At 36.0% G+C, this 14,180-nt stretch overlaps 2 protein-coding genes across 2 annotated transcripts in view; both read left to right on the plus strand.

Moving 5' to 3' along the window:
• The window catches only part of LOC137736150 (protein phosphatase 2C 70-like), a 5,751-nt gene extending 1,336 nt beyond the window's left edge, over positions 1–4,415 (plus strand). Inside the window, exons 2-14 of the mRNA XM_068475476.1 lie at positions 517–581; positions 864–1,053; positions 1,166–1,339; positions 1,443–1,618; positions 1,714–1,872; positions 2,716–2,859; positions 2,952–3,013; positions 3,097–3,232; positions 3,410–3,504; positions 3,613–3,728; positions 3,807–3,936; positions 4,057–4,111; positions 4,224–4,415. Coding sequence (XP_068331577.1) covers positions 517–581; positions 864–1,053; positions 1,166–1,339; positions 1,443–1,618; positions 1,714–1,872; positions 2,716–2,859; positions 2,952–3,013; positions 3,097–3,232; positions 3,410–3,504; positions 3,613–3,728; positions 3,807–3,936; positions 4,057–4,111; positions 4,224–4,379 — 1,658 coding nt within the window. The 3' untranslated portion in view covers positions 4,380–4,415. The remainder of the gene's footprint in view (positions 1–516; positions 582–863; positions 1,054–1,165; positions 1,340–1,442; positions 1,619–1,713; positions 1,873–2,715; positions 2,860–2,951; positions 3,014–3,096; positions 3,233–3,409; positions 3,505–3,612; positions 3,729–3,806; positions 3,937–4,056; positions 4,112–4,223) is intronic.
• An 8,298-nt stretch (positions 4,416–12,713) lies between these two features.
• Positions 12,714–13,924, plus strand: LOC137736641 (protein FANTASTIC FOUR 1-like). The gene has a single exon (XM_068475877.1). It carries the CDS (start codon positions 12,818–12,820, stop codon positions 13,871–13,873), a length of 1,056 nt encoding a protein of 351 aa, XP_068331978.1. The 5' UTR covers positions 12,714–12,817; the 3' UTR covers positions 13,874–13,924.
• Positions 13,925–14,180: the final 256 nt, after the last annotated feature.

Below are 14,180 nucleotides of genomic sequence, written 5' to 3' on the forward strand. Positions count from 1 at the left end.
CGAGAGAACGCCTACAGTGCAATGTTCTGTTTGGTTGCCGAGAAAACGTAGGAAAGACGGAAGGAAATTTTGAATGTTTTGACGCATCGGGTTTGACCTTGTTTGATCACTGGATTTTTAATGGGAATTTCTGGTGTGTTTCGGATTGCTAGTTAGCTTACAGCCTAAGACTTGTAGCTTTGTTCCACTTTGATCAGTTTAGCTCGGAATGTGCAAGTAGCATTTGTGGTGATTCGAGTGTGATCAATGATTTGATGCGCATAATTAGTTTCGTTTCGTGTTTCAATCGGTTCCCTCGAGTTTTTTCGGTTTTGATATTGTGTTTCGGGGTAAAGTTGAAGACTTTGAAGCTGGGAGTTCGAGCTTTTGTGGGTTAATGTTACAGCTTAGTTGTTGTTTTGTGTTTATGCTGATGTATGTATGTGACTCTGTTAAGCTGTTTCTTCATTTCACATTCGAGCGGGGGCTGATTTCTATTGTTGAAGGTTCTATCATTATATGTTTTCTATTGTTTAGTTTTCTGCGTTGCGTTTGTTATCTCTGAGAAAGCAATGAAATCAGAAGCCTACATTGATAAAAGAGTAATTGAAACAGTGCCAAGGTGTGGTGCCCGAGTGCACGAACTTTATACAAGAGACTACAAAGTAACAAAACTACACACTCTGACAAAGTGTGAAAAGGGCAGGCGTTATGTGACCATTCAAAAAGTCAAGCCATCTCACTAGATGATTGTTGTCTCGCATCTCTATTAATATTCTCAATGATTACCTGAATACCAAGTGCTTCCCTTTGGATATATGATTTATCATTTGGTTTACCCAGTAATTATTAAGCTGTTTCACACCTTGTGATTCTTCGTTTAGGTTGGTGAGCTTGAGAGACCCCTTGTTTCGGATGATGCTGATTTGGTCCGGAACCAGGGCAATGAGCTTCCAAGAGGTTATGATCTAGAGGGAGCATGCTTTCCAAGTGAAGGGAATTTTCGCTCACCCCGACCACAAGGACTTGTGCATAAGCCGAGGCTTCCCACTGCACCTCCCATTTTGACTCAAAGTAATTAAGTTCATCAAGTGGAATAACTTTTAAATAATTCTTGTACTAGTTGCATTTAAGTGCAATTTCAATCCTTAGCAAGATCAGACATTTATGCTTCACTTTATTTCAGGTGATAGCTTTGTCCTAGATGTGATTTCTGATGCTCCAGAGGATATTTTGGTTGGTCAGACCCTGAAGCGTCCATTGGCAATCCAGCAGTTACTGGAAGAGCAGAAGAACAGTAGACAGAGTTTAGAACAAGAGAGATTTCAAGAGTTTCTGCCCAAGGATACCTTGAATCAAAGTAATTTCTTATCCCTTTCACATGTTTGAAGTGTTTTTTCTTCTAATGGTTTTATACAGTTGACTGTAAAACACGTGATCATATTCTTCTTTTAGAAGTGCAGGAACCTGCCTCAACCTGGAGGTCATATCCGGTCCTTCCCATGGACTTCGTTGTTCAGTACAGTCAACAAATTCCTCCAGGCTTCCTATGACCCTGGGAAGGGTTCCTCCAAGTGATTTATTATTGAAGGACTCGGAGGTATCAGGAAAGCATGCATTGATAAACTGGAATTCAAACGTAAGCATAACAACTACTACCTCTTTGAATTTCTTGGCATTGCATCTGTGTGTTTGTGGTATAATAATAATGTTAATCCTGATCATTGGCTGCAGAAAATGAAATGGGAGCTGGTCGACATGGGCAGCCTGAATGGAACACTTCTGAACTCTCAACCAATCAATAATCCTGATTCTGGAGGTAGACATTGGGGTAACCCCGTGGAGCTTGCAAGTGGAGACGTAATAACACTCGGAACGACCTCAAAAGTGTTCGTAAGTCAATGTGCCTTTATATCCGAGTGAAGAAAAAAAAATGTACATATGCATTCTGTTGTAATATAACATTACTGTTTTTGCGTAATAGTAATCGTTTTCATGCTAGTTAAATTATATTTATGCAGAACATACACAAAATAGAGAAACGCTGACATTCTGGCTGGGCGACATAGATACACTTTTAGGACTCTGAATTTCTCACATTAATCTGATTTTACTTTGGCTGTCTGTTGCTTCTGCTACTGAGAAGAATTTATATTAGACAATATACGTGTCAATGAATACAAGTACTTGGATTCATATGATATGCAAAATAGTTGCAAGACCCAAGACTGATGTTCTAACTTGCCTGTGTAAATATAATAGGACAAACCTACCATTATACCATAATGTTCTATGATAAAGAGACTTAAATTATATGCTTCTTAGATGCCCCCTTTAATGATTCTATGTATGTAGTACCCTTTTCCATGGTTGACTAAGCAAAGAGAAAAGGTGAAAAGAATAAACATATATGGTTCCAAAATAATTTGGGGTAGCATTGTAGTATTTATGACTAAGTACCTTTAATTTTGTTGGTCTGCAGTTCCTTTTGTCTGTACAAGCGCCTCTTTTATTGAACATAACAAACAGATTTCTAATAGAAAACCGATCTAAAGTCTTGATGTTATACATTATGTTATGTTGTGGTAAGGCTTTGATTGATCATGGTAGTTGTTTATTCTATATTTATTATCCTGATTCACTTAGTTGTTGGCTTTATAGTGAGGATATCTAGTGTTCACAAATTGTATTGTATAGGTGACATAACATTTGCTAATTTCCTATCCTTTGTGGCAGGTTCATGTTGCATCTGAAACTGGGAGTCAGATCCCCTTTGGAGTTGGTGTGGCTTCAGATCCCATGGCTCTGCGTCGTGGAGGGAAGAAGCTTCCAATGGAAGATGTGTGCTACTATCAATGGTCTCTTCCCGGGGTTGATCAGGTTTCAGAGCTTATGTCGTTGTGTTTGCTTCCATTGAAATACTTTTGCTAGTTTCTGAAAGAGCTAATATCACCTAAGTTCTTGCCTTTCAGTTTGGACTTTTTGGTATCTGCGATGGACATGGTGGAGCAGAGGCAGCCAGATCTGCTAGCAAGTTAGTATTTCTTTTACTATTTAAGTGTCCTATGTTTCTAATGGATGCTTTTGTAGTTATCTAATAGTCCTTTTATTTTACAGGCTTCTTCCTCAGATCGTTGCTAACATTTTATCGGATTCGCTGAAAAGGGAGAGGGTCTTGTCACTATGTGATGCTTCAGATGTTCTCAGGGATGCATTTTTTCAGACAGAAACAAGCATGAATCACCATTACGAGGTTTTCCCTTTCACTTGATTTACCTTGGTCCATTAGTTGCACTTTTTGTGTTATTAGAAACTGAAGCAGTTGACTCGCACATCTAAAATTGATTCCTTTTCATATACATTTCAGATGCTTCTTTTACTAGCAATTAAAGTTTGTGGTTTGCATAATATGATGGACCATCTTTTGCAGGGCTGTACTGCCACTCTGCTTTTGGTTTGGACTGACGGTGGTGACAATTTCTTTGTGCAATGTGCAAATCTTGGAGATTCAGCTTGTGTTATGAAGTATGTTTTCATCAATTCGTCTTTCCATTAGGATAAAAATAAACCTGCCTTTCCCTGTTTTAAACTGCCTTTCCCTGTTTTAAACCAAGTATGATTTAATTGTGGAAGTGTTGATGGGAAGCTGATTAAGATGACCGAGGACCATAGAATTAGTAGTTATGGTGAAAGACTCCGAATCCAGGAAACAGGAGCCCCGTTGAAAGAGGGGGAAACACGCCTATGTGGTAATGATCACTTCCATTTGTTTGTGAATTACATGATTAGATGTTGGTAATCCCTCACGCGTTGCTCCAATTATTCAGGTTTGAACCTTGCTCGGATGCTTGGAGACAAATTTCTTAAACAGCAGGATTCCCGCTTCAGTTGTGAACCATACATTAGCCAAGTAGTTCATATCAATCGAACGAGCAATGCCTTTGCGATAATGGCCAGGTTATTGTGCCTTTTGATTTGACTTTGTTAAATTTTACGTTCTGAACTTCAATACTGGACAAGAGAATAATACAATGCTTATGCTTAACGGAAGATTAACTCTGGAATTTGGGTTTGCAGTGATGGCTTATGGGATGTAATTAGTGCGAAGAAGGCGATTCAGCTAGTTCTTCAGGTAGTATCTTTATTTCTTTTCCTTTGCTTAATTTTCTGTGAGAAGGATCGATATTGTATAATTACTCGCTTAACGTTATTCTTTCTGGCTCTTTTGACTTGGTGTTGTATAGACGAAAGAGAGATACTCGATGGACGGGGAGACTTTGGCAGAGAAGATTGCTAATATTTTGTTGAGTGAGGCTAGAACAGTGCGAACAAAGGATAATACCTCTATAATTTTCTTAGATTTTGATGCTTCTAGGATCTCGTGTAAAGCTGAATCTTGATATGAATTTAGATATATAAGTTATAGTTTCAACACAGAAATAGGTTTCTCTTTTCTTTTTTTTTCTTTTTTTTATTTTTTATTTTTACTTCACTTCAGCAAACTATCTCTCTCTCTCTCTCTCTCTCTCTCTCTCTCTCTCAGGTTTGAAAGAAAGTATGCTCCTTTGTCTCCTATATGCTGAGATTTTTAGCCACTATATCTCGATCATTGGATCCTAGGATGAGGATTTGATGTAAAAAATCTTGGTATATAGGAATGGGATACACCGGGACGTTTTAATCAGTACTAAATGTCGCATTAAGGGCTAGTTTGATACGAAGGATTGGATTGGAGTTGATAACTCTTTAAACTCAATGCATGTTGAGGAGAGTGATGACAGAATTATCAACTACAGGGTAGAAGATGGATTACTCATAAATGGAGCTTACCCGTTCCAATCCTTCCCAAAATGAAGGTTTCGAAGGGATCAGTTTTCTCGATGTTTAATCCTCTTCTAATCACCTCTAAATAAAAAATCGTTCACTTCTACTTTCAATTTGTCCAGAAAATGGAGACCTATCCATTCCGATCCAGTTTTGCTTATCAAACGAGTCTAATGCAAGGCCTACATATTCTTCAAGTAAGACATGTTTATCAACAAGCAAAAATGAAGGATGATGATCTAACAACAATTGGCATGATAAATATCATACTTGTATTGGTTTTACTAATTTTGTAATTTTCCAGTGTCGATCTGTTTCCTTAAAGTTAATGTTTTATTTTTGTTTTTCGTTACGAAAATTATTTTCCATCCCTTGATACAGTTTTTTATGGACGGATAATTTTTTTTTATAAAATTGTTCTCTTATTGACTCTTCAAAAATATCACACATTTCTTATACAAATTTTTTCTTATATTTTTATAAATTTAAAATGCATGATAACATTTTTGAATCATTCTAAATAACGTTTTCATCCTTTTCTGGACATGGCGAGACCAAGTCTCTTCAAGGGATTCTCAAGGATCTGTAGACAAGAAGTAGCACATCATACTATTTTGATTCTTTATGCAAGAGCCTATATTTGGCTAGATTCATTTTATCTGTTTTTTTTCTTTTTTTTTGAAGAAATAAATAAATAGGGTTCGGAGTTTAGACCACTCACTGTAGTTCTACCCATAAAAAATAGGGTTCTCATGGCGGGGACTTATTTGCTTTCTTATCATTGGCTTCGTTGTTATTGAACTGAAAGTGAAATATATGCATCAGCAAACATGCAAAAGAAAATAAAAATTGGAAAGTGAAATATTATTAATAATTAATTCTGCTGCATATAGTATTATGGTGTGTCGCATGCATGTTAACTGACTCATATTTGTTCTTTATAAAATTTAATTAATCACAGGTTTAATGGGACAACGATCTTTCTTTATCTTTATTAGGTTTAACAATAAAATCGACCAAAACAAAAGAACATGATGCAGCTACCATTTACATGTATGTGTGTGTGTGTGTGTATTATATGTTTGACTTTCTTAATGCTAGCTACGTGCAATCTTTACAATGATTTAATATGTTTAATTATGATCGATCATGATTGAATAACATATGTTTAACTAATCCTCCAAGTTTATAATTTTTGGATAACTCGATGAGGGAAATTTTCAAATATAGTGGACTGTTATTCCTCATCATCACTGTCAGCTAGGCATGTGATTACGAACCTTACTTTTGTTCTGCTATTTTTAAGGCCAAATGCAGAAACTCTAGCTCAACTTTGCTCATCGAGAAATACGTATTATATACGGATAATGATTTAGTTCAACGATTACTACTAAAATATGGTAGTGGAAGAGTAAGTGACAAATCACGCATGCAATCGACTTCTTTTTTTTCTTTGATATTCATAATCGATCTAAAAGGGTACATAAATTTAAATTGAATTATCCAAATTTTTATCATAACCTCACATCAAACTTTTGTAAATTTCAAAATCATAATTCATGGACAATAATGAATTTCGATGCGATTCAAGTCATACAAAAAATGGAACAACGTTAGATTGTGCGTATGCTCATTGGAGTTCGGATTTGGAAACATCAACTTATAATCTGCATTAAGTTTTTTGCTTGTGATATTTTTATCATTGTAACTTGGAATAACGATTTGTAAAATCCTTTAGAGATCTAACATCCGTAGCTTTTCAACATTATCATAAAGAATATAAGGTTTTCCTCCAACCACCAGCAACAGGGGTATTCAAATTGGCCCTTAAAGTTAGTAGCACGGTTAAACCTAAACTAAATAAGCTCTGTGAACACAAAACAAAGTTAAAAGCTAAATACTACAAGCTCTCACAGTGAGAGAAAGGCATACGAGTTGAGACTAAAAGTTAAAAGCTTATTTAGTCACCATCAATAAAGACAGACCTTCGACTGCGGTGCTTACATATGTGTATTGCGTGCTTCTAAGAGCTTTTTTCATGGAGCTCGATGGTGGTTTACTGTTAACTTTGTAATTAGATTAGCAATAAAATAAACTAATGGCCATTACTTGCATGACATGTTTGCATGGATTACCTAGGCTTTCATTGCTTAGTCCGGCTGTTATTTAATTACAATTAAGTTGAAGAAAGGAGATTAATTTAAACTAATAATTCAAAATGGAAGGGAAAGGCAAGGCACTAACATCACAACATGGGTCAAAATTCTAAAAGGTAGGTGTGAGTGCTTTATTTATTTAGTTGCTTGTGTAAGCCATGAACTGGATCCTCTTGTCTTTCTCAGTAAAGTCTTAATTAAGAAACAAATGATGTTTATTGGAAAATAATTAAAGGCTTAACTTTAGGCTTTCATTTAAAGCCAAGGGGAAATGACGTTTACTTTGTTAAAGATTCTCTCCAATACAAAATCTGTGATGGAATCTGATGCAGTTTATCTCTCTCTCTCTCTCTCTCTCTCTCTCTCTCTCTCTCTCTCTCTCTCTCTCTCTGTGTCTGTGTCTCTGTTTTTCTCTCAACCAAAATGATTAGGAGGAAAAATACAGATTCTGATGCATGCTTGATGCTCCCCTTGTTATTCAATTAGTTTGCTGATGTAGAAGATTTTTGTACTAATAGAGAGTAATAAAAAAGTATGATCAATTAGAGGTGCCAAAAGGTTATTAATTAAGTTTTCAGGTTTTTGCTTTGGCAGTGTTTACTTTGAGATCGAATTACTATGCCTACGCCCCCAAGCTAGAAATCTATGAAGTGCCATAAGATTCTTGTGAAATGTTGCACCACGATTGGAATTGTAGTATTCGACAATAAATTTTGTTGCTAATGAAATTAGTCAATTTGAGCCTATCTTTTACAAGACGGTCTCCGTCTGTTTTGAGCAACTTCTTGTTATAAATAATCTTTAATGGTTAATTCTGCTGATGTCTCTTGACCTCGAGTAATGTTATTCATACCATATTTTTATACCACATTTCTATACTAGTTTAGGTGTCATCTGATGTGGACAGCCACATCATTTGAAAAATTTGCAAAATCCAAGAAAATGAAGGAAAAAGACTTCTCGTATACCACAATTATTATTTAATTAACTAGTTTTTCTTGATTATTAGTTTATTAAATAATGAACTAAATTTAAAAATCTGATTAATTCAAATGATGTGGTTGTACACATCAAATGACACCTAAGGTGATATGAAAATATGATAGAAAAATATAGTATGAATAACATTACTCCTTGACCTTATGATATTGATTTGTAATTCTCTCTTTTTATGAGCTGTTAATCCTATTGCGTAACAAAACAAGTAAGATAAAATTGAACGGACAGATGATAATAGACGGTCAAAATTTCCTTCTTGGATTAACAGCGTTCGAGGACCATAGTACATGGTATTTGACCTTAAATTGCCCTTTAGACGAAAATCGTGCACAAATGGCTCCGAGTTTTGTTCCAAAATATCTCAAAGATGATGAAAGCATCCATGAGTTCAATTTTTCTTTCCAAATTCTACTTGAACAGTAAATGCATGTTGTTATCGAAAATTCTTTTAGTTGATTTTTTAGGGTGAGAATCTGCAACATATATGGTCACTTTTAGTCTGTATCATAATCATAAATTCATATGCTAATTTTCTTATAAAATACGAGAAGAGATTGCTTTCATTACATCATGGACAATAGAGAAGAAGATATAAGTTTTTTTTTTTTTTTTTTTTCTTCTCATCTTTTGTATTTTTATTTATATTTTGAAGGCAATGAAGTGATTCTACACTGCGCTGTCACCAACGTAAATTGGAAATTAACATAAATTAGATGAGCAAAAATTAATTGGATAATGTGAAAAAAGAAAGATGATTGAAATTAACTTCATGTAGAAAATGGAAATTATTAAAGACAAAAGCAAAACTAATGACGTTATAGAACATTTTCTTAGCAAAGAAACAAGACACTAAACAGATTGCATCATTGCATCTCTAGTGATTTAATTAATCCTCCCATTAGTAAATAAGGTTTATAAGCTTTACTTTAGTTTGGCGGAGTTCTCCATTTATCTGTCAACTGATAAGCCAGAAGAAAGTCACCCCGGCAACTCAGCATGCACTCTCATGCAAATTCTTGGCCTTTTCAGCCTCTTAAACCCCTATTAGTATTAACTTAAATGTAAAATAAAATTACGAGAATGCATGTTTTAACAGCATGCACTCGACCGACCAAAAGAGGTCGGTGATATATTAATATGAAACAAAATATTGTTTAAAAACAGTACACTTTTGACGTCAATACGAATTAATTCTGCTAATATTACACATATTTTCATTGGTCAGCATAAATTATAAAAACACAAGGCAACGTGCAAATGATACAATATTGTCAGCAGGTACACATAAAAAGAATTTGATTGCCGGATGCTCCTGCTGGTTTCCTCTTTACTTTTTCCTCCAATTGCTCAACTTTCTGCTCTAAAATTTCTATACTGGGAAACCCACATCACTCACCACCACAAAACGCCCTCCAGCAGGAGCAACCATTACTCCTAAAAGCAACATTTGTAGGATAGTGGTCCTAACTATTCTGGGCGTATGCTTTAGCATTTAGGGCAGGTCACTTGTTGTCTTCCCACATGCTTTAGTATTTAGGGTGGGCATATGCTTTTAGCATTTAGCTTGAGCTGGTTTAATTTCCATTTTTATCAATAAGCAAGCCTTTGATAAAAATGATCTTTTAGCTAAAGAGAGATCAAAGAACTTTCTTGGGGATCTTTGATATAAAGAAATTTCATGATGTCAAGTGGATGCAATATTTCCTTTGTGTCAAAATATCTGCAGTGTTTAGTTTGAATATATATGCTATGGAATGTGAACTATAACAAAAAATTTGAAACATGTGTATGTTATGTTTTAACTATAGGCAGCACTGATCGCTCTTGCAGCCTTGCTGATATTTCATTTTGATATAGTATTTGATAAATATGAATGATATGATTTTAGAGATAGAAAGAGAAAACAACCAGCATGAGGACTTTCCTGTCACACGGAAAGATGAGTCACATGCATGCAATGTTCCGCTAAAATATATTTTGTTAAGAAGTTTGAATAAAAAAATAAAACTTAAAACATGCACATTATGTTTTAATTAGGTAGTACCAATCACTCTTGCTTAATTAGTGGCAAAGCTAGACTTCATGCTTAGGAGGGATGCTAGCTTGTGGCCTGTAAATAGCTCTGTCTCTCCTTATTTTTCCACTTGGCACAGAAGTCTTCACATGAATTTTTCTTTTGAGAGAGAGATACGTTGAGATTTTGGGTGAGGAATTTCCCAAGTCTCAAAAAATTGAGTCCAATTTAGTACAAAATGGAACATAGAATGTAGATAGAGTGAATTAGCAACGCTCTCTATAAACATACACAGGCATGCAAGAGATATTTACAAATTTCTACTTAGAATATGTCATTTATAATTCTCTCTCGCATGTCTTTATAATGCTCGTCATAGCCAATCTCCTCTAACTACATTTTTGGTCCATTATACCAATTTAGACTCAATACCTTAAAATTTAAAACTTTCTTAATCAAAGATATAGCCTTAATTAGGTTTGAATTAGTAAGGCACATAGCCGGCCGACATACAAAAGGGTAACCTAGTGGAGGATCACTTAGCTTTTAACATGTCTACCTAAGTGTCCGTACAATTAGTGCCGTGGCTCTACAGAGAATTAACAGTCATAATAAAGTTTGCATGGCCTTATGGGATTGGTGCAAAGTGACGGCAGGAACATAAATAATAATTGTTACCACAAACCAAACGTACAACCCACCAAGCTGGAGGGAACCACATCGATCGCCTTTCCAACGCACAAAAATTGAAGAGGAAAAAAAAAAATAATAAAAGTACTGCTATTCATATGCTAATTTTTATCTCTCAAACATTCTTATTAATTTTTGTATATTGATATTTTTCATTTAAAGTTCGAGAAAATTGAAAGAATAATGTATGAAAAGTAAAAATATGTGTGTAAATAGCATCACCCAAACAAATTAAAGGCGTTACACGATTGAGAGATTCTTTCCAAGTTTCAAGTTTGTAATCAAAATTGAAAAATAATTTCCATGATTTCGGGTACTTGTGTTGAGAAATATTCCGAGCAGGCAGGCATGAGGCATTATTATGACTATATTTGAACAAGATAGGCTAGTTTTTGCTGGATCATTTATTGGGGTGGGACTCAGCACTCCATCACCCATCCCTTGTTTCAAGGATCCATAGGAAAATATACCCATGGGATTCTGTCTCCCTGCTGAAGCTAACTAAGTTTTATTTCGCCGAACATAATTATTGATGCATGCTGCACGGACAGTCTCCCCCCCATCCCCCTTCGATGCATGCAGCATGAATCTTCCCATCTTGGTCTGGTATATATAGAATAATACGTAGATTTCAATCTAGGTAATGTTTTTTTCGTTAGACTGATTGTTTAGAATTTTTTTTTATTTATCAAACGATAAATTTTGTTAAATTAGATGTTAGATTAATTATCAACGATGTCTGAACCCACGTCATCATGCAAGGGTAACACATTTTATTACTGTGGTAAATGGCCACTTGTAATTGTTTAAAATTAACCAAACCAATAATCGAGCTTTACTTGTAGACATTGATAATAGTGATGTATGCGTTTAGATCATCTATCAAGAAGAATAAATGTAGTAGACAACCATCTCACAATAAGGGGAATGACTTACATATCTTCACCCCCTTTAAAATATTACAATGACATTTTAAGTCAATATTACAGTGACATGTAGTTTAACCATCCTGCACGACATTATATTATTGCTTTAGAACATCATGATGGCATCCCAGAGGTGTCTACAAGTGACCACTCTCCACCACAAGAGCATCCAAGAAGTCTGGTATTTTATGTCGTTCAATTTGGACTACACATTCAAATAGAACATAAGGTGGTAATATATTCCCCTCTATTCCTATGTTTACTATATGGAGGCTAATTAGTCGATTGTGTGTATAAAGTCTGTGGTCAGTATAATATATAAATAAAAATGTGCAAAATCTAGTAATTCCACTTAGAAATTTCAAAGGATGTGTGCTGATGTATTTGTTTTTCCTCTTTATATTATATAATGGATTGCCAGACTCGTGTGGCATATGGATCATACGCAAAAACACTGGTCTCTAGCTACACAGTGTTGTAGTATTTAATTGATAAATCTTATATTTCAGAAACAGAAAAAGCAATATCACTGTCAAGAAATATTTGGCGGAATCCTTTTCTTCCTTGCCCTTTGTCGGCTTTCACTTGGAAAGGAATAGGAAAGCTGGTAATTTTAAAGAAATGATAAATGCCATGTGTCTCTCTGTTTAACTACATCCATGCATGCCCAGATGATGACATTTGGGAAACAGAGAAAAAAAGAAATTATTTTGCTTAAAATTTCGAATTCCTTATATTAACACGACATTTAAAGTTCTTTGAAGAGCTTACTGGTGAAGATTATTCTTTATAACTCTTTTTCTTGTCTAGTTGTAGTGTGTAGCATACTAAGAATTGTATAATTCAAGTGGTGTAAAAAAGGCCTCCTGCCCGCCTGGGCCACCTCTCCTTCTATGATCTATACCTTCCAGGCTTCCACCTTGGAGGACTACAAATACCCACCCCGCACCCTCTCTTTTCACCCATGCTCAATCCCCTCCTCCCTCTCTCCTCTCCTCCCTCTCTCCCCCTCTATCTCACTCTCCAAACAACACAAATACCTCCCTTCATTCTAATTTCCTAACACCAGAAAAACAGAGTCCTCTGCTTTTACCCTGTTTCTCAGACACCACAAAACAACAAAACCCCTCTATCTGAATCCTTTATTTTCCCTGCACCCACCTTTTCATTTCGTTTTCCACCTCAAAATTTGATTGCCATTTTAAATTTCCTGGAAATTTCCAGCGTATATGGCGACAATCGTGTGCCAAGGTCTGCAGTCATGCCTGGAGTCTCCTCACCTTGTGGAGCCAAGAACCCTAAGGCTAAAGCTTTCTGCACCGGTAGCTCATCACTTTTCTCCAATTACCCCCCAAGAATTAGGAATCAAAGCTTGTTTCTCTGAAGAGAAATGCAATAATTATGAGGAAATCAACAGCAATAAGGCCACCTCCTGGAGTTTCCTCGAAGCTATCTCCAAACCCTCACTAGAAAACCCTACTGCTGAGGTGGACAAAGAAAATACTTACACCCCTCCTAGGGTTTATAGGAGCTCATCAGTTACTAAGCTAAATGAGAAGAGCTTGGAGTTGTGCACTGAAGACTTGGGCTGCGAGACCGGCGCCATTATCACAGAAAGCTTCAGCATTTTCTCACCAATGTCTGAATCAGAATCGAATGCAGCGCCAAGGGAGCATCAAAATAAGCATAAATTTTCGGGTGCAAAGAAGGTGAATAATGTTCATAATTTTCCACCTCCATTGACAACAATAAGCGGCGAGGATTCTCTACACTTTAGGCCTCACAGGGAAGATGGGAGGCTGATCATCAAAGCTGTCAAGGCCCCTTTAAGTCATTCATGCTTCCAAGCTGAAAGAAGCAATGGCCGCCTTCGATTGTGCTTTTCAAACACCTTTACTCCCAGTTTTGACTCAGAAGAAGAAGCAGCAGCCATTCAAGAATACAATGAAGGGTGTGAAAATGACATAATTGAGGAGGAAGCAGAAGAGCAAGATCAAGAAGTGGTGGGAGAAAATACAGAAGAAGAATTGGTAGAACAATTAGGAGGCGATAAGGAGGATGAGGAGGAGGAGGAGGAGGAGGAAGAAGAAGAAGAAGGAGGCGGAGGGAAGAGATCAAATGTGTGTTTGATGGAGGGTGAGGAGGTCGATGGGAATAGTTTGAATGCTAGGGGTGAAGAGGGAATAGAAAAGTTTGAAAGGCCAAGCAGGTGCAAAGAAGGTGGCGGTGAGTGTGAGAAGAAAGGATTGTTAAAGTATTGGGAGCCCTTTTGGGTGGCTACTTAAGTTGGATTATTAATAATTAAAAGTTTATTAAGTGTAATATTGGATCTCTCAGCCGTGTAATCAAATTTTCACAATTTTGTGTTTGTCTTTTCTCTCGTTCTATCTATAAATTTCCTTTTTTAGTGTCTATAATGTATCTTTGTGGTAGTTGGTACTCTCTCTCTCTCTCTCTCTCTCTCTCTCTCTCTCTCTCTCTCTCTCTCTCTCTCTCTCAGAGACAACAGAAATGATCAGATTTTCTTCAAATGAATTTCAATGACATTTGAGTATTTTCAATTGAATAAAGAGGTAAAACACTCATAAATGG

The sequence above is a fragment of the Pyrus communis genome, chromosome 6 (assembly GCF_963583255.1).
Source record: "Pyrus communis chromosome 6, drPyrComm1.1, whole genome shotgun sequence".
NCBI classification, from domain to species: Eukaryota; Viridiplantae; Streptophyta; class Magnoliopsida; order Rosales; family Rosaceae; genus Pyrus; species Pyrus communis.